This window comes from Nicotiana sylvestris, chromosome 10 (assembly GCF_000393655.2).
Source record: "Nicotiana sylvestris chromosome 10, ASM39365v2, whole genome shotgun sequence".
Classification (NCBI taxonomy): domain Eukaryota; kingdom Viridiplantae; phylum Streptophyta; class Magnoliopsida; order Solanales; family Solanaceae; genus Nicotiana; species Nicotiana sylvestris.
The window spans coordinates 112,441,329-112,461,836 of record NC_091066.1 but is presented as its reverse complement, the minus strand read 5'-3'; the positions used below and the strand labels follow the sequence as shown (position 1 = coordinate 112,461,836).

Below are 20,508 nucleotides of genomic sequence, written 5' to 3'. Positions count from 1 at the left end.
GAATCTGTATGAGGCCTTATATGGGAGGCGATGTCGTTCTCCTATTAGTTGGTTTGAGTTGGGTGAGGCTAAAGTATTAGGCACAGATTTGGTTCTTGATTCTTCGGAAAGGTGAAATTAATTCAGGATATGACTTTGGACGTGCAATCCAGGCAGAAACGTTATGCTTATAAGAAGGTTCGGGATGTAGCTTTCATGGGGGTGTGAAGGTTCTACTCAGAGTTTCACCCATGAAGGGTGTGATGAGATTTGGGAATAAGGTCAAGTTGACCCCTCAGTATATTGGTCTTTTCGATATGTTGGAGAGAGTTGGTGAGGTGGCCTACAGACTTTCTTTGCCACCCAGCTTATTGGTAGTTTATCTGGTATTTCTCGTTTCCATACTTCAAAACTACTATGAGGATCTGTCGCACGTGTTGGATTTTAGTTCAGTGCAGTTAGATGAGGATCTTGCTTATGAGAAGGAGCCGATGGCCATTTTGGATAGGCAAGTTCGGAAGCTGAGGTCGAAGAATATTGCATCAGTGAAGGTTTAGTGGAGGGGTCAACTGGTCGAGGAGGTACTTAATAGACCGAGCATGATATGCAGAGTGGATATCCTTATCTTTTTGATATACTAGGTATAATTCTAAACTTGTTCGAGGATGAACGTTTGTTTAAGAGAGGGAGAATGTAACAACTCGGCTAGTCGTTTTGTATATTGAAGCCTCGTTCTCATATTTTATGCTTCCCGTGTGCTTCTTTGTTATTTTGAAACTTATGGGGATGGTTTGTTTAGTTTCGGAGAAGTTTTGGAGTGAATTGGAAAATTTAGTTCTAATGTTAAAAGCTTAATATATAAGAAGTTGACCAAAGTTTAACTTTTCGGTAAACGGACTCAAAATGGTATTTTGATAGTTCCAATAGATTTGTATGGTGATTTTAAACATAGGCGTATGTACGGATTTGGATTTGGAGTTTTCTATATTGATTTGGCTTTATTTGGTGAAAGATGGAAATTTGAAGGTTTGGAAGGTTCATAGGTTTGACGGGGAGTTGACTTTGATGCTATTGGGTTCAATTATTGTTCTGGAAGTTGGTATAGGTTCGTTATATCATTTGGAATTTGTATGCGAAATTTAGGGTTATTCCGAGTTGTGATTTATAGTTTTGATGTTACTATGTATGATTTGAGATCACGAATAGGTCCATATTACATTTTGGTACTGGTTGGTGTGGTTTGATAGGGTCCCGAGGGGCTCGGGAGTATTTTGAATGGATATCGGATCATGTTGAGCTTAGTTGAGCTGCTAAAGATTTACTGGTGGCTGGGGTGCTTCGCGATCGCAAAGCAGGTCTCGTGATCGCGAAGAGTCTTTTTCGGGCAGCTGAATTTTTTTTCTTTCGCCTTCGGGAATAGGGCATCTCGTTCGTGAAGAGTTGGATATGTTGGTCTTCACTTTTGCGGGCAAAAGGCTCGCGTTCGCGTAGTGGAGAGCCTGGCAAGGAGCCGGCTGGGGGTATGCCTTTACGTGCACGATGGGTTGACCACGTTCGTGTAGGCCTGAGGATCTTAAGCATCGTGTTCGCGGGTGGAAGACTGCATTCGCCAAGAGCATTTGTGGTCTAGGGGTAGATTGTGCTTCACGAACACGAGGCTTGGGTCGCGTTCACGAAGGGTACACTGTGCAGATTTTTAAAGATTTGTATTTCGTGACTTAGACCCATTATTTTATATTTTGGGCCCTAGACTTGGAGAAGGGCGATTTTTTACGGGGATTTTCGCACAAAGTAAGAGGGTAAGTGATTTCTACTTGATTTTAACATTATATCTTGATACCCATAGATTATCACACATAGATTATGGGGTTTGAAGGAGAAATTTGGGGATTTTGACTATCGTTTTGGAGAGTGAAAAATGTAGATTTGGACCTCGATTTGGAGTCGGATTTGGATGAAACTTCTATATTTGGACTCGTATTTGAGTGGCTAATCGGGATATATGACTTTTGTCAGGTTCCGGGAGGCAGGCTCTGATTGACTTTTTGCTATTTGATAAAGATTGGAGCTTTATTACTTGGAATCGATTCCTATAGTATTGTTTGACGTTATTGAGTTATTTTTTGCTAGATTTGACCCATTCGGAGGTCGATTCAAGAGGCAAGGGCTTTTCAGAGTATTAATTCTTGCACTTTGAGGTAAGTATCTTGCCTAGGCTTGGCTTGAGGGTATTTTCCTCATAGATTTTGATGCTTATTATGTGTTGGGGATGATGCACATATGTGGTGACGAGCGTATTTGTGTACACTGTGGTTATTCATGATCAGGGTAGACTTTCGGCTATTACAAACCTTCTTTTGCTAACATGCCTTTCTGTTACCATGTTTTCTTTACTTGTATGACTACTTAAACTATCACATGATATATATCATATTTAGGCTATGTTCTTATCCGTTTGAGACACGATAGGGCTATTTTGTTGTGTTAGGTTGTTTGCCTTGATTGTAGTCAAACTTTTCAGTCATGATATTATATCTGCGTGTTATTTCATCATTTTTCTGTACTTCTTATCAATTATATCACATGTTGTTGGCTTCCTTACTTGAGTACTACTAGTTTGAATGGATTTGTGGCACGTTATTGTAAATTCTGCGATATATATTGATTTATGATACTATGAGATATTCGCATATTAGCGTATTAATAGCTGAACTGGGGCCATAGAGCTATGATAATTTTGAAATTGATATGACTCATATGCCAAGCCCCCTATTGGGCTGAGTGGTATTGATATTGAGGTGACGCGTGCACCAGGCCATTTGGGCTAAGTTATGATGATTGTTGACTTTTGACTTGATTAGCGCTTGGGCTAGGATCTGCCCCTCTGGAGTCAGGTAATAACTCATGGTCTTTGGGCCTTGTGAGTGCAGGCACTTGGTATATGCTGAGTGAGGGCTTCATGTCAGGCACTCGTACAATGTTGAGAGTGTGCTTATATGATGATTTCACCGTGAATTCGTTGATTTTGACATTGTTACTTGTCATGCAGGCATAGACATTTATCTTCCTCATGCTAATTGAAATTCTATATCTAGAATTTGATGACCTAATTGATTTTATTGGAAAGCATGCCTATTTCCTGTTAATGTGAATAATTTGAACTTATTATTCTTATTGCTTCCCCATTATTATTATTATTGTTGTTGTTGTTGTTATTATGTTGTTTCTGTCATTGTTGACTGTTGAAAGTGAGTAGCGGACTTTGCCAATCTCGTCACTATCTTCAATCTGAGGTTAGGTTTATTACTTACTGAGTACATGGGGTAGGTTGTAGTCATACTACACTCTGCACTTTATATGCAGATCCAAGTGCTACTGATAGAGCTTATTGATAGAGAGTTGCACCAGTGTCGTTTTGGAGTTCAAGGTAGCTATGTTATTTCCGCCCGCACTCCTTGGAGCCTTTTTCTTACTTTAGTCATTATTGTTTATGTACTCCAGATAATATTGTATCGTTATTCAGATAGTTGTACTTATTATTCTGTAGAGCTCATGTACTCGTTAACATCAGGTTCTAAGATGATATTGTAGTTGTATCGCTATATTGTGCTTCAGTTATCTGTCTTATTCCACTTTCGAGGCTATTTCTTATTAGTGTTAGAGTTTATTTTTGTATATTTGATGTTGGTTTGCCTAGCAAGTAGTGTTAGGCGTCGTTAAAACTTTGGTGGGATTTGGGGTCGTGACAATGCGGATGTCGAGGTTGTGCCATATTTTCGATAGATTTTAGGCTTATGTTATGATTCGATGCGCATCTTCACATGCTAGTATATGTTATATGCATCTCTCTTATGCTTACTATAACATGATAAAATATAGTTTGTCATGACTAGTTGTTGTAAGACTACTTGAGTATTTTATTCATGATAGAATAATGTTATTCATATCATTCACATGCTAGTTTAACATTTTGGATTTCATGTCCTTGTCTTACTTGATAGAACTGTGTAGATATACACTATCTCTTTATATGCGTCATTCTAGCATATATATCTAGTTCTCATCATTCATCTGAGATTGTTTGGGCGTTCGGATTCACGTTCCTGTGTTGAGGCATCTGTTTGGGCGTGTAGATTCACATTCATGTTTTGAGACATTCGTTGGGCGTTTGGGCTCACGTTCCTATATTGAGATATTTATTCATGTGTATAGATTTACGTACCGACTACGTGTCGATATGAATCCGTCCCTATAGAGTCAGCAAACACCAGAATTCTATCGGTAGTGCATGCTTAATAGACACATGGATTTGAGTTAGACACATAGATTTGTGTCGGTTTTAGAACCAAATTTGTGTATTTATCATGCTTAGACATTCTAAACTCATGTAGAACATTCAGGCATATCATCTACATATGTGTATTCATGTATTTTACACATATATGGAACTTGATTGCTTGTTGTTGAACACTTGACGGGTGTCGGATTGATGTAAAGTTTGATTCTTTACTACTTGTTGCATATCTCCTTTATATGCCGATTTGGTACATTTGTATAAGCTTTTGACTTTGTTATTTAAAAACACATGCTTATTCTCCTTGTCTTTAACTGTGCACCTTATAATTAATATTTGTTGTTTCTCTGTTATTATATATATGCTTATGAACTACACAGATTATACAAAGTGAGTATCTTTTGAGTAAAGCCCGCTACTACTTTGTTGAGGTTAGTCTTGATACTTTCTGAGTACATGGGGTCGGTTGTACTCATACTGCACTTCTGCACCTTGTGTGCAAATTTTGTAGTTGAGCCATTTTGGAGTTTGAGAGCAAGCGTTGAGGACATATCAAAATTCCAGTTATTAGCTATCATTTGTTCATGGTAGCCTAGGATCTTGTATTTCTACTTACATATATTCAAAAACATTTTTTCATATCAGTGTTATACTCCTACTCTTAGTTGCTCATGACTTGTGATATCCATTCTTGGTTAGTTATTGGAATTTTGAATTTTAATTTCTTAATTATATGATTATTATCTTCTACTATGGTTACACATGTGTTGGTGGGTTCGCCTAACGGGTTGGGTTAGGTGTCATCACAACCTAGTAGGATTTGGATCGTAACAAAATTAGAGCCCTGATTCCGTGTTCCCATCAAAAGAATAGAGGAAAGGCAAAGAAGTTTCAAAGTGTTCAATCCAGTAATCAGAAACAATAAGATTTACTTTCGGGTTAATCCACAAGTTAATACATTTTCAGCAGACTAGTCTGAATAAATTTTGGACACAAATAGAGCTATACATCGCAAAAATAGACTTCCTAAGCCTCGATGGCTCCATTTCAGATGAGGTTGACAACCGATTATTCACCTGTTTCCAGTCCATAGATGCACATGCTAAGATCATCAATAAAATTGACTGTTCTATATAACACATGACCAACTGCCATCAACCATCATGTATACTATATCAGCTGCAGTTTGAGCAACTTCGGATATTGCAGTTCAATTGCAGCTGTAAGGCCCTCTTAGAACGAAGTGTGTAGAAGAAATTGACCACCTCTTAGTGTAACTTGTTTTTCTGCTTTATATTAGGAATTAAATGAGTACCAACAAGTGTTAGTTCCACTCAACATATTCTTGGGTCATAATACTGAGTTAAAAGATGTTCAAGAGAGGTCTTGCACTTCAGTTGAGCTTTCCTTGGATCTGTGCTTCCTTTTCTTACTCCTGCATTTTTAAAACAGCAATTATTTCAGTCTGGTGGTAGATAATATGCCTGAGACATAGAGAAAGAGATCCAAATATGGCAAAGATTAAATATTAAGTTAGTCGAGATAGGACAAAATGACAATCTGAGAAAAGTTGATAGAACGTACTTGTCGTGTGAACCAGGATCAAGACATGATTTGAGTTTCCTGTCAATGTGCTTCACATCTTTGGAAGTTGGAGGAGCCTCAAGTTTACAAATCTGTCAATATACCACGAGTTCAGGCAGTAAGCTGACTACATTAAGCACAGAAGGAAATTTTAGAGAGGAAAAAAAGAAAATTTTCCATAAGTAGCAGGGCAATTATAGGCCTGGATTAAAGCAGAAAGCACTTACCAAAGAATCAATGGTATTTAAAGAAACTGTAAGTTCAGAAATTGTTTGAGTTGACTGTTGACGTGATAGGATGCTTCTCAGATACCTTCATGAAAAATAAATATCATGTCAGTAGGAGGAAAAGGAGACTAGCTTGCATTATTTCCGAAGATAGCGGCTTAGACCTCTCAAAATCAAGAATGCCATGCACCACATTAGCTCGACGCAAAGCTGCCAACGCCAACTGCAACAATTACATAGAAGCTAAATCAGATTACCAGATAAAAAGACACGTATGTGGTGTTAAGGTTAGTGCATTCATAAAGAGCAGATCATAATGCCAAACACAAACCAGACTGTCAGTCAACTCTGTTATCATGCATGATCATGAGACAAATCTCTTGATATGTCGACCGTACGATGATCAACATAAACAAGTTCTTACATTGACTCACTATTTTTGTAACACTCCCTCATCTAAAATATGACTTCTCTGGATATAACGTGTCCATCACAAAGAAGAGCTCCTCTGAAGTGATCCAGTCAGAACCACATTATGGATGCATTATTAACCATATTGATAATGATTGTCTACTCAAGTGATTGCATGTTACAGTTAAAGCTGCATAATGATCTCGATAGAATAGTGAGTAACATCGTCTGCAGTACTTTCTAACTTGTGTTGTTTCGGTTGAGAGAAAAGAAAAGAGAACGCAGAGGAAGAATATGTTTTTTATTTTTTTGTGTTCACATTAATTTAAAAAATAGAAGGCCAGCAGATAGAGATATGAAAGGATAACATAATAACCAAAAGAAAATTGAAAGTTTCGGATGTAAAAGTGATTGGCCTAATACCCAAAACATTTGGTACTAAACTTCTGAGCATGTAGTACTAATTATTAACCTGACCATGGAGAATGGAGAAATAAGAAGCAGTTAGGAGTGACATATGGTCAAGTGAAGTCAATATTTGGGGGGGGGGGGAGGGGGGTTAGTATTTTCTTTTTAAATTAACGGGAGGGCTAAGTAAAAAAAAATTTATAGGTGAAAATGAAATGATTCAGCTTAGTGTTTTGGAGCATCACATTGGGCCAATACAGTTTTCACATCCAGGATACAAAATATAGACCTCTCAAGCAAGTAAATAAATTAGAGCTGCTTGCTTCAAAATAATGACATCTAAAAAACGAAGTTTAAAGGCTGATCTTGTACTAGTGATTATTTACATCATTCAAGAGCTAAAGATATTAGGTTTGTGGTCTTGAATGTACCCACAGGTGTAACGTCAAGTTACTTCTTTGGAATAAATTTGAAATCAGAACATAGCTTATCATTTTGAACATATAATGTGCTGATAATTTATTTTTTTTAAATTCTGATATAACTGTTTAAATGCTATCCTTCTTAAATCTGTTTGGCACTTTTCCTTTTTCGTCCGTCCAAAAGGATTGACATATTTCCGTCTTTTTCAGACAAACAGTTCGAAATTCGGTGCATAATAGGTCCGTCCTTCTCCCTCTACCCTTTCTCCACTTGAATACCAGGCTTTTGTCTGCAGCAAATGTTTGAAACCATGACATGTGCCTAACCCTCACAGCATGCACAACACTCTTACCACTGGACCAAAGCCTTGGACCACTGTATATCCATATGTAGAAACTAGATAATTTCACATTTCGTACTTTTGCTTTTTGATTTATATACAAGATAGGGCTATTCCTACCCCCCCCCCCCCACACACACACACACACCAACCTAGTGGATCTTTTGACTTAAAAAAATAAAAAGATAATTTTACATTTCCATTTTGCCACTACCAACATGAGTCGCTTTAGGCCCCACTGATTACAAAACAAATTTTTTTGGTACAAGGTAGTTTTGTTGTCTCATTCATATTTAGCTTATGTGCCAAAAGTCTTCTTTTGATAAAGCTCATCACTAGCATATAAACTATGTACCAAAAGTCTTCTATTCTTTCTTTAACAGTGTCAATTCAACATATACAAAGAAATTGGGATGTACATTTGCAGGTAATGTACCAACTGTGGCTGCAAATGCTTCAAATGTCAAATCATATAAACATTCAGTTTTAGCCGTCAAAGTCTGTCCAAACAACCCTTTTGTCAAAAGCACAAAGTGCTGATCTTCACGGAAGTTGCTAATTTACATGTCTGTTAAAAGTTCAATTTCCCAAACGTTCTTGTGTGACGTTATTTTCACAATATTCTGATCAAGCAACACTAGTATGAAGATGCAGTGACTACAAAGACTTTCTAAAAAAAAAAAATTTACTTGGGAAAATTCATATTCCTCTCTCAAACTCCGTCGTTTTTACTACCCGCTTCCACAAAATCTTTACACTCAACAGACAGAACAAAATGTAAGTCTTAACCAACAGAAGAGTCCTGGGTAGTTGCAACAAAATGTTGAGAGAATCCTATTTAAAATTGTAGCCAGAATTCTTCTCTGCAAAAGTACCCAATCCATTACTTCCATAAAGAAAAGGTTGATTTAATTTAGGAAGACCAACCATGAAAATTTTATCTGTAGAGAATTCTCCGTTCCGTACTTCATATGAAGCCGGAAAAATAAAAAGGGAACAAAAATAAATCAAAGATTTATGACCAGTTTGAAAACATGCGGACTTTTCTTTCTACAAAAGGTGAAGCCAGCATCAAGGATATGATAATATCTAGTAATACAGTCTTCTGCAACTAGGGATCTATAAAGATGTTTATGCTGAACAAAATTTTAATAAGGAGTTTCACGAGATAATGTCACTGATAAAGAATACCTGCCCAGGTGGGAATAAAAGTGGTGCCTCTGTACGCATAATCTTATCTGCTTCCATCCTCGCGGCTTCCAGCATTCTCTATACTCCAAAAGAATATATATTAAACTGGCAGTTCCATGAGTCAGACACAGATCAAGTGCATTATCTCACATATAAAGGAAAGAACTCAATGAGGCAATGACTAAAAAAATCAATTGAATTAGTAGTGTACCGGTTGATGTCCAAGATGCTACAAATTTCTAATCAGGAAATTTATTAATTGCTCTTATCGAAAATCGCAGGTCAAAAAGAAATGCGTAAAAGACACTTGCAGTTCAACAAATGAAAGTTTAGCTAGTTGGCAGCTCCATGAGCCAGAGGGGTAAGCATTAATCTCTGATGTACAGTATAGAACTCAGAAGAGATTAATCCTTTAACCTTGCAGAGATACTGAAATTTAACAATGAAGCAGAATGGAGAACACGCTCTGATGATGAAATGGTAGAGAGACAGATTACAAATGGACCTTGATAAAATATTCATGCAGGAAAAAATAATTTTGCGACAAAAGTCACGGAGTATTTAGCTAAAACAGGTGACAACAACACTAAGTTCTTTCACAAATGGCAAACGCCTACCGTAAATATAATCATATTAATGACCTTATTATTGATGGGGTTATGGTTACAGATGAGGTGATTATAAAGGACGAGATCCTTGACTTCTTTGAATCACTCTGCAGTAAAGATGACTCCATGTGACTCTCACGGTCTTATTGTAATATTCCTGTTATTTCGATCGAAGATAATATGGCTTTACAACCTTTCCTAGAAGAGGAAGTTATTGGTGTTATCGATGATTCTGTCTTTGACAAAAGCTCTCGGTCCGGGCGGCTTTACCATGGGTTTCTATAAAAAGTTTCGGAGCATTATCGGGCACCATTTTCTTAATGTTTTGAACCTCATCCGTTAACAAACACTTCCCAAGAGTCTAAATGCTACTTTTATTACTTTGGTCCCTAAAGTCCGGAGACAATGAAGTTTGGGATCTCCGGCCCATTAGTCTTGGGGGTAGCTTCTACAAGATCCTTCCTAAAGTATTTGCTACTAGACTAAAAAGGATCATCGGTAAACTAGTTTCTCCTCATCAGTTGGCCTTCATTAGAGGCCGTCAAATTAATGATTTTGTTCTCCTTGCAAATGAATGCTTAGATTTCCGAATAGATTGGCCTCATTTGCAAACTTGATATAAAGAAAGCTTTTGATATGTCCCTGCATCCATTCTTTCAAGAAGGTATAACAATGTCTCCAATTGAAATGATCCTATGTCTTTTCTATGTCCAATATACCATGAACTCTACTCCCAAACCTCGAATCACCAGACTAATTGTTGAACAACACTGAGTGAAATGCAATTATTCAAAGCCAAAATGTAAAAGGTCTCTCAGTTGTTTAAATATACAACAACAAAAAACCCAGTGTAATCCCACAAGTGGGGTCTGGTGAGGGTAGTGTGTACGCAAACTTTACCCCTACTTTGTGAAGGTAGAGCGGTTGTTTCCGATAGACCCTTGACTCAGTAAAAGCACAGTTGCAGCATTGTTGAAAAGAAATACAGTAATGAATAGTTGTTTAAATATAATAATTGTAATACGACAACACTAATTAAATGCAATTCACTAAAGCCAGATTGTACAAGGAGCAGAAAATCAAAGGCTATTAAATTTAAATTTTCAAAATCGTATGGCAAATGTATAACAATTACCTTTAGCATCTCATATTGGTCGTCATCATTAGCACCACGAAACTCCTAAAGTTTCAAGAAGAATAGTCAAAGATTGCATTGGACATGATGTGTGATTGAGGAGTAACCAACTATCAGGATACTCTATAACCAATTGGGCTTTATTTAAGCCCTTACAAAATTTCCTTCATATTGAGAGTTTTACTCAAACTGTAACTATTACAAGATGATTTTAACCACAGCCAACGTAATTATGTTTTTAAAAAAAGAATCCATTCAAAAAGTTGCAACAAAAAGTTAAGTGGTGGATCAACAAAAGACCTCCATATCACTGACAAAACCTTCGAGTGCACGATATGGAGCATAAACAATAAGATCGAAACCTAGACTCTGCAAGAGAAAGGTAAAAATTCAGATAAAAGCAGTATTCAAAAAAATAGTGTAGGAGGAAATAACATATAAATTACATCCTTGCCTGAAGAACCAGCATCTCATTATTGAGTATAACATGATGATCCTGTTCTATCCCCTTACCAAGCTCCTCAGCTGATACGTGATTTTCTTCTGCCTTGCAAGCTGCATATATGCAAGTTAACCTGCAAATATCATAAAACACCTCGTCCACTTTCTTGGGAAGAAGATAGTAAAACACATTTTTACAGTGTCAACAATATTTAGGGATGTCTCTCTCTCTCGATTTCTCTCGATCCAGGAGACCTGGTGCAGGAGATAATTAAGAGTTTCTTACATGATGTTTTTGGGATGATGTTCCATCACCGACCATTGCAGATAAAACCTTTTAAAATAAATGAGAGCTGTTGCCTGCAATGCAACATGATAACTGTTTAACCTTCAAATAGGTTGATCAACGGTTGCTGATTCATTAACCAAAAATACATCTTTTGATATGTACACTAATTGTAACTCATGAAAATAAACTTCTTTTTTTTTTTTTAGAATGGCAACACTATATTAAAATCAGCACCAAGGCAGTGCTGGACCCATATTAAATAAAAATAACAAACTAAACTTATACCTGAATCTTGCGTGGGAACTTAAAAGCATCACAGACATCTTGAATTTTGAACTCATAAAAAGCCCTTAACAGCTGCTCTTCTTCGACCTTGAGAGGTTTGGGACGCTTTTCAGCTAACATGCCAACAGGCAGTGAAAAGAATGGTGATTACCTTAAAACAAAAAGGGCCTTACAACAGAAATTGAATCAGTTTAAATTGCTTTACATGGGGCAAGAAACAACTTACCACTATCTTTTGCATCACTTTGAGGTTCAGCATACGAGAAAGACCCATCGATGTCAACTTCCATTCTGGTTGCTCCGTACTTCAGAACATATTTAGCTATCAGCGTTGTAAGCAAATTAAAGTTAACAAGAAAAGTGTTGATTAAGTTTATAAATCAAGTCCATAGATATGTCAAACTACACAGACACATTTTGGTCAAGTAATCTTTACTGTCTATTTCACTGTAGCCCCTGTTAAAGAAAAGACAATATTACACCTCATACCCTCTGTAAGACTCAACTTCTCTTTATCTAACCTTCAATTTGGCTTTTCCTATATTGGGAGCGTATAATCTAAGGAACTTCAAGATCAATACATACAGTTATAAATTAGAATGTCATAAGCAAGTGTATACATCCTTGCAGGTATGTCAATGAAGCAAACAAAACGACACCGCTATATCATTGTGAAAAAATTCATGCGAATCATTTATAAGTGTAGTATTGGAATGATTTGACGCCGAATAAAGTGGTCAAACGACCACAATTTATTTCTGGAATTGAGTTGTAGAAGATTGGACGATTGATACCTGTGTGTGAGTGAAAGAATTTCAAAGGTAGAAGTACTCCTCTGATGCATGCTTCAAAGTTTTGAGGTTACAGATATACCATTGTAATTAAAGCACAAAGAAGGGGACAGGGTTGATTCAAGAAACCAAACTACGCATATAGAAGTTCATACACTACACATTTGTAGGCACATTGCAAAAAAAATAATTTGTAGGCACATTGCAAAAAAGATAACTTTTAAATCAACAGTAAGAGGACATAAATGATGCAATTTATCAGCACAACAAAAAGTCATTTCTTTACACAGAAAAAAAACATGTGCCAGCACATAGAAAACATACGGAAATAGAGCTAGCATACCTTCTCTAGAGCTTGTTTGGCTCTTTGATTAGCAGCCTTGTACTTGTCCTTCTGTAAACAGTAACAGTTCATTCTATTATTAAAAAAAAAAGATCCCTAGTACTGCTGACGATTTTCAGAAACAGTTGATTGGAACTAAGGGGCAGGGATTTAAATGGACGAAAATTGCAACTTACAAGCTCTTGGGGAGTGAAAATCCACTTGGCTCGATGAGTCGATGTCGTGAAATCTGCCATTGCTTGCTGATTCCTTCTTTCTTCTGCTGTCCCTGTTTGCACATATGAAGTTCAGCCAAGGTCTTTCAAGGTATCCTTTATTCCTGGAGTTAGCACATTTTTGTTTCACAGCCAAACCCTTCATATTTGTTTGATTTAATTAAAACATTTTTTTTTTTTCGAAAAATGTTCTGTCAAAAAATATCCTTTAATGAAATTATTCTTGGAGTTTAGTTACTTTGAATTTATTGGAATAAGTTTCCTCCAAAAAGAAATTCAACCAAAAGGATGTAACTTCCTTAATTTATAGACAGTTTTCATTTTCTTTCCAGATATCTAACTCTTGTTACATATGACTTGCTCTAACCAATTTTTTAGATACATTGTTTTTAATCTTTACTACTCAAAATATCACCCAAAAAGACTACTTCATACTCTATTCTTCACCATCATAACATTATCATACGTCGCTTATTTTCAAAGGCGGGCAGACCCAAGATTTTAAGACGATGGGTGCCGCCACTGCCTTGAATAATATTATCATGTCACCTTTTTTGGACTTAAGTTTATTTATCCATCTTTTCATTTTACATAGACAACCGATCACCAAAAAAAAAAAAAGTGAAAATAACAACCTAGACCAAAGTATGAATTTTTCAATTCCAATAGGGAAATCAGATTTCTTCTATCAACACAAATAAAAACAACATGTAACAGGGAACACCATCTTTCCATAGTAAGTCTATCATAAGTCATAATGATAACATCTTTTATAAATTAAATAAATAATTCTATTAATAATAATGGAAAGAATAAGCAGTATACCAAAAAGTAGAGAATCTACCACATAATTCATAACTATAACATTCTTTGAGAAATAAAAGAAGACTTACCAATTCGAGAAAATACGACCTCGGAAGTTGGACGTAGCTAGATTTTATCTTGCAATTTGCAAGCCCCTGCAAATATATTAAGCTCATTTACATCAATACATTGAACAAGTAACCACATAAATTATCTCTTCTATGATACCATCTATTTTTGCTAAAACTTAGTTGGTAGTCTTCCATTTCATGATTAAACGAGTTGAGATTTTAATGTCAAATTAGTTTTCTGAGAATATGCTTTTGGAAGTTCCCAAGAAACGCCTAATTTGGCCTTTTAAAATTGGTCTCTTAGTAACTGAAATTCTTAATATCAAAACTGATGCATCACTAAATTAAATTAGAACATATGTGTAAGAATGAATCAAAAAATACAAAAAAAAAAGGAGGAAAAGAGAAACTTACGTGAGAGTCGCCCACGCAGTCACTGTAAGTCGTCGCCCGTTGCCGGTTGGAATTCACAAAACGCAAGAGAGCTGATAGATTGTCGCGGTTTCCTTGTTGGGGTGAGTGAGAGATGTTTTTGACAGGAACTCGGGAAGAGAGCAAAGGGTTTAGGGAATAGGGAATTTATAACATGTTTGGCCACTATTCTAAAATTAGTTTATTTTGAGAACTAATTCTTTTCAAAATTATTTTTTTCCAAAATATTTTTAATGAGATATAATTTATTTTTAGCTAATTAATTTGAAAAATACTTCTGAGCATAAATTAGTATTTAACCAAGCTTTTATAAAGTACTTTTAAGTGTATTTTTCAAAAAAATACTTTTTTAAACTATTTTTTTGCATTCTCCAAAACAGTTTCTGCTTCTACTTAAAAGCATTTTTTTCTTCTAAAAGATTGATCAAACACTTCAATTTTGAAAAACAAGGAAAATCTTGTTCAAATAGGCTATTAGTTTGGGCTTTTGTTTCTAAATTTATTTACAAAATACAGCAAAAAGAAAAAACAATACAATAAAATGGCTTGTTTTTCAAATCTATCTATTTATATTATATTAAAAGCACGAAAGTCCTTAGTTAAATATTATTTGGATTTTTTACGCTTTAAAATTAGAGTTCTTACCAGATAAGATAGTCATTTATAATTTTTTCCTAATATTTAATACATTAAAAACAATTAAAATTGTGATTACTAAATCTTTCCTTATTTGAACTAGGTAAAAAGTCTTAAATTTAACACTTTAAAACAAGATAACATTTTACTTTATAAATAAAAAAATTTAAAGTATGTTATAACAACAACAACAACAACAACCTAGTAAAATCCCACAAGTGGGGTCTGGGGAGGGTAGTATGTACACAGACCTTACCCCTACCCCAAAGGAGTAGAGAGGTTGTTTCCGGAAGACCCTCGGCTCAAGATAATAAGAAAAATAAAAAGGAGAGAATATTCGTTTCACCACAGAGATCATAGGAAAAATAGGAACATAAAATGCAGAAGGAAAAATGCAAAACAAAAATGATGGCTAGTAAATAGGTCCTGCACTGAAAAGAGAAAATAGTAAGACACGGCAATGCCCCTAGCTATTTCAGACAAAAACTCTACCAGACTAGGCTCACAATAGTACAAGGTAACGCAAGACTGAGCTACCTCCTATCCTACAACCGTAATACTCGACCTCCATAACTTCCTATCAAGTGTCATATCCTCGGAAATCTGAAGCCTCGTCATATCCTGCTTGATCACTTCTCCCCAATACTTCTTAGGCCGCCCTCTACCTCTTATCGTGCACTCCACAACCAGTCGCTCACACCTCCTTACTGGAGCATCCGGGCTTCTCCTCTGTACATGTCCAAACCATATGAGCCTCGTTTCCCGCATCTTGTCATCAATGGGAGCCACGTGCACCTTCTCCCGAATATCATCATTTCTAATCTTATCCATTCTAGTGTGCTCGCACATCTACCTCAACATCCTCATTTCTGCTACTTTCATCTTTTGGATATGTAAGTTCTTAACAGGCCAACACTCAGCCTTATACATCATCGTCGGTCTAACCACCGCTTTATAGAACTTACTTTGAGTATCGTTGGCACTCTCTTGTCACACAAAACTCCGGATGCTAACCTCCACTTCATCCATCCTACCCCAATACGGTGTGCGACATCCTCATCGATCTCCCTCCCCGTGGATAACCGAACCAAGGTATTTGAAGCTGCCTCTACTTGGGATAACCTGTGATTCAAACCTCACATCCACACCCATTTGCCTCGGCTCAGTGCTGAACTTACACTACTGGTATTCTGTTTCGTTCTGCTCAGCTTGAAACCTTTAGACTCAAGAGTCTGTCTCCAAACTTCTAGTCTCTCGTTAACCCCGGCTCGTGACTCATCAATCAGAACTATGTCATCGGCAAATAGCATGCACTATGGCACCTCCCCTTGAATATGGTTTGTTAATACATCCATCACCGGGGCGAATAAGAACGGACTGGCGCAGAGCCTTGGTGTAACCCCATTTCAACCGGAAAATGCTCAGAGTCGCCTCCTACTGTCTTAACCCGAGTCTTGGCCCCATCATACATGTCCCTAATCGCCATAATATAGGGAACCGACACACCTTTTGTCTCTAAGCATCTCCAGAGAACTTCTCTAGAAACCTTGGCATATGCTTTCTCTAGGTCTATAAATGCCATGTACAGATCCTTCTTTATCTCTCTGTACAGTTCCACCAACCTCCTAACAAGGTGTATAGCTTTTGTGGTAGAACGGCCCGGCATGAACCCGCACTAGTTGTCGGATATAGACATTATCCTTCTCACCCTTGCTTCAATGACCCTCTCCCATACTTTCATGGTATGACTCAGTAATTTAATACCCCTATAATTATTACAACTTTGGATATCACCTTTGTTCTTATACAATGGAACCACCGTACTCCACCTCCACTCATCCAGCATCCTATTCGCCTTAAAAATAACATTAAACAACCTAGTCAACCACTCCAAACCTACTCTCCCTACACACTTCCAAAATTCCACCGGAATCTCGTCTGGCTCGGTTGCTCTACCCCTACTCATCTTACGCATAGCCCCCACAACCTCCTCAACCTCGATACGCCTGCAATGCTCGAAGTCACGGTGACTCTCGGAATTCTCCAATTTGCCTAGCACAATATCCCGATCCCCTTTTTCATTCAGAAGTTTATGGAAGTAAGTCTGCCATCTCTTCTTAATCTAGGCATCTTCCATCAGTATCCTACCATCTTCGTCCTTGATGCATCTCACTTGGTCCAAATCCCGAGCCTTCCTCTCTCTCAACTTGGCCAGCTGGAATAACTTCTTCTCCCCGCCGTTTTCCCCTAGTTCCTCATACAGACGACCATAAGCCGTAGTCTTAGCCTCTGTGATTGACAGTTTAGCTTCCTTCCTAGCTACCTTATATCTCTCCATGCACGCTCGCCTCTCCTCCTCACATATGCTCCCCACTAGCTTAACGTATGCTGCCTTTTTCGCTTCCACTTTACCTTGGACCACTTCATTCCACCACCAGTCTCATTTATGCTCGCCAGAGACACCGATCGAGACCCCTAATACCTCTCTCGCAGACGCCCTTATACAGTCTGTTGTTGTTGCCACATAGTGTTTGCGTCCCTACTGCTTCTCCAAGCACCCGTAGCCGACAGCCGCCACTCCAACTCTTGGGCTTTATCCTTAGTCAAGGCTCCCCACCTGATTCTCTGTGTTGCCCGAGCAGTCCGTTTCCTCCTCTTTAACCTACTACCAACGTCTATCACCAAGAGTCTATGCTGCGTCGCGAGTGTCTCACGCGGAATCACCTTGTAGTCCTTGCACAACCCGTTGTCACACCTCCTGAGGAGGAGATAGTCAATCTGAGTCTTCGCTACCGCATTTTGAAAAGTGACCAAATGCTCATTCCTCTTCGGAAATCTAGAGTTCGCAATCACCAACCCGAAAGCCTTTGCGAAGTCCAACAGCATGGTACCTCCTCCGTTCCTCTCCCCAAAACCAAAGCCTCCATGCACCTCTCCATGAATATAATAAACTATATTTATGACAAATCCTCATATTAAGACTTTGGAGTTATTTACACTAACATTCAAAAGAAATTTTGTCTGTGTTATGTTTTTATTTTGCTATAAGCACGGGCCTTCTTAGACGGGAACTACCGCATATTTGTGTTTATCAACTAGAATTTTAGTTACGTTTAGTGATTTTATTATTTCTTATTTACTTTGCGGTGCATTCATAATTCATGGTTGATTGTTGCTTTAATATGGAAAAAGTCTTGTTTTAGATTTATTTATTTTTTTGTTCTTTTTACTTTGCCATATCAATAGTTTGATATGTTTGTTTGCTTATTATTATTATTTTTGCTTCTATTTCTCATTTCTTTTTATGTTCTTAACTTAGTATTTTCTAATTCGTGTGCTTTCGTTCTTTCAAATTTAGGCCGGAAAATCAGTTCTTAGAAGCTTTTGAATTTTTTTAAGCTAACACAACATGAGGTAACACAATAATGAGTACAATTTTATTTATATAAATTATTTACTTATTTGAATTTTATGGAATAGTTATAACTCTTTATTCTAATTCATATTCAAATAAATAAAAATCAATCTACTATTTATCAAGATTTAGTTAATTGAATTGATATTCTTATGAAAAGATTTCAAAATAAGTATTATTAAATAATATAGCTTGTGTACAGGAGACTAGGTGGGTAGGAGATAAGGCTCAGAATGTGGGCAGTTTCAAACTTTTGTATTCTTGGAGGGTGGGGGCAGGAACGAGGGTAGGTATCTTGGTTGATAAGGACCTTCGTGAACTAGTGATGGAGGTTAGGAGGGTGAATGATAGGCTGATGACTATTAAGCTAGTTGTTGGAGGTTTTACTTTGAATATAATCAGTGCGTACACACCCCAAGCAGGCTTGGATGAGGAAGTCAAAAGGCATTTCTGGGAGGATTTGGATGAGATGGTGAGTTGTATCTCGCATACCGAGAAGCTTTTCATATGAGGAGATTTCAACGGTCTTATTGGAGCGATGTCTGGGGGTATGATGATGTGCATAGTGGCTTTGGTTTTGGAGATAGAAACGGAGGAGGAACGTCTTTGCTGGACTTTGCTAGAGCATTTGATTTGGTGATAGCAAACTCGAGTTTTCCAAAGAATAGAGAGCACTTGGTCACCTTCTGGAGTTCGGTTGTCGAGAGTCAAATTGATTATTTACTCCGCAAGAAGTCCGATAGAGATCTTTGCACGGATTGCAAGGTCATCCCGAGTGAGAACCTTTCGACCCTTCATAGGCTCCTAGTAATGGACCTTGAGATCACAAGGAAGAGGAGGAAGAGGGTGATGTATAGTCAACATAGGATCAAGTAGGGAGCCTTGACGGAAGCTAAAGCGCAGGAGTTGGGGGTCAAGTTGGTGACTATGGGGGCTTGGAGGAGTAGTAGGGATGCAAGCGCTATGTGGACCACGATTGCATAGTGCATTAGGGAAGCTACGAGAGAGGTATTAGGGGTCTCAAAAGGTTACTCTGGTGATCACATGGGAGACTGGTGGTGGAATGGAGAGGTGCAAGAAAAAGTGAAAACCAAGAAAGCAACGTATCTGAATCTAGTGGAAAGCGTAGACGATGAGGAGAAGAGGGCGAATAGGGAGCATTATAAGTTGGCTAAGAAAGAGGCAAAGCTAGCAATTACGGCGACCATGACTATAGCTTTTAATCGTTTGTATGAGGAACTCGAGGGCCGAGGTGGGGATAAAAGGTTGTTCATGTTAGCCAAGGCGCGAGAAAGGAAGGCGCGGGACTTGGATCAAGTGAAGTGCATCAAGGATGAAGAAGGTAGAGTTTTGTTGGATGAGGGGCTTATCAGTCGGAGATGGCAGACCTACTTCCATAATCTCTTGAACGAGGAGGGGGACAAGAGCATTGTACTGGGTGATTTGGAACTCTCCGGGAGTCGTTGTGACTTTGAGGATTGTAGGCGGATTAGAGTTGATAAAGTTGAGGGGGCTTTGCATAAGATGAGTAGGGGCAAGGCGACCAGACCGGATAAAATTCTAGTGGAGTTTTGGAAGAGTGAGTGGAAGGCGGGCTTAGAGTGATTCACTATGCTATTTAATATTATTTTTAGAACGAAGAATATGCCCAAAGAGTGGAGGTAGAGCATCAAGCTGCTTAGCCAGACTATGAAAGTTTGGGAGAGAGTGGTAGAGCTAACAGTGAGGAGGAGTGTATCTATTTCCAAGAACTACTTTGGGTTTATACCGGGACGTTCGGCTACAGAAGCCATCCATCTTGTTAGGAGATTGATGGAACAGTATAGGAAGAGAAAGAAGGACTTGCATATGTTGTTCATCGACTTAAAAATGCATACGATAAAGTTTTGAAGGAGGTTTTGTGGAGATGTTTGGAGGCTAGAGGTGTATATGTTCCCTACGTTAGGTTGACTAAGGACATGTATGATGGAGTAAAGACCGAGTGAGGACAGTGGGTGGGGACTTGGACTATTTTTCGATTATGATGGGGTTGCATTAGGGGTCGACACTCAACCCTTTTTTTGTTTGCTCTGGTGATGGACGTACTGACGTGCCACATCCAATAAGAGGTGTCGTGGTGCCTACTATTTGCAGATGATATTGTATTGATTGACGAGACACGAGATGGTATGAACGCGCAACTAGAG

General features: G+C 37.8%; 4 protein-coding genes across 5 annotated transcripts; 2 read left to right on the top strand and 2 right to left on the bottom strand.

Moving 5' to 3' along the window:
- The first annotated feature begins 230 nt into the window (after window positions 1-230).
- On the top strand, window positions 231-536 carry LOC138879814 (uncharacterized). The gene has a single exon (XM_070159450.1). It carries the CDS (start codon window positions 231-233, stop codon window positions 534-536), a length of 306 nt encoding a protein of 101 aa, XP_070015551.1.
- Window positions 537-5,162: 4,626 nt separating this feature from the next.
- On the bottom strand, window positions 5,163-14,392 carry LOC104245637 (cyclin-H1-1). Of its 2 annotated transcripts, XM_009801267.2 has the most exons (15): window positions 14,254-14,392; window positions 13,858-13,923; window positions 12,926-13,017; window positions 12,750-12,800; window positions 11,842-11,920; window positions 11,616-11,728; window positions 11,328-11,401; window positions 11,055-11,175; window positions 10,901-10,969; window positions 10,601-10,645; window positions 8,858-8,935; window positions 6,249-6,307; window positions 6,085-6,169; window positions 5,858-5,949; window positions 5,163-5,708 (listed from the first exon to the last, which is right to left on the bottom strand). In XM_009801267.2, the coding sequence occupies exons 3-15, from the start codon at window positions 12,983-12,985 to the stop codon at window positions 5,648-5,650; spliced, it is 987 nt and encodes a 328-aa protein (XP_009799569.1). In that variant the 5' UTR covers window positions 12,986-13,017; window positions 13,858-13,923; window positions 14,254-14,392; the 3' UTR covers window positions 5,163-5,647. The 2 variants fall into 2 exon arrangements, with proteins under 2 accessions (XP_009799569.1, XP_009799572.1); XM_009801270.2 differs by lacking the exons at window positions 13,858-13,923; window positions 14,254-14,392 and having other exon boundaries at window positions 11,842-11,937; window positions 12,926-13,008.
- A 2,637-nt stretch (window positions 14,393-17,029) lies between these two features.
- Window positions 17,030-17,793, bottom strand: LOC138879813 (uncharacterized). Its single transcript, XM_070159449.1, has 2 exons — window positions 17,466-17,793; window positions 17,030-17,328 (listed from the first exon to the last, which is right to left on the bottom strand). The coding sequence occupies exons 1-2, from the start codon at window positions 17,791-17,793 to the stop codon at window positions 17,030-17,032; spliced, it is 627 nt and encodes a 208-aa protein (XP_070015550.1).
- An 854-nt stretch (window positions 17,794-18,647) lies between these two features.
- LOC138879812 (uncharacterized) lies at window positions 18,648-19,927 on the top strand. The gene is made up of 2 exons (XM_070159448.1): window positions 18,648-18,794; window positions 19,307-19,927. Exons 1-2 carry the CDS (start codon window positions 18,648-18,650, stop codon window positions 19,925-19,927), a joined length of 768 nt encoding a protein of 255 aa, XP_070015549.1.
- The last annotated feature ends 581 nt before the right edge of the window (window positions 19,928-20,508 follow it).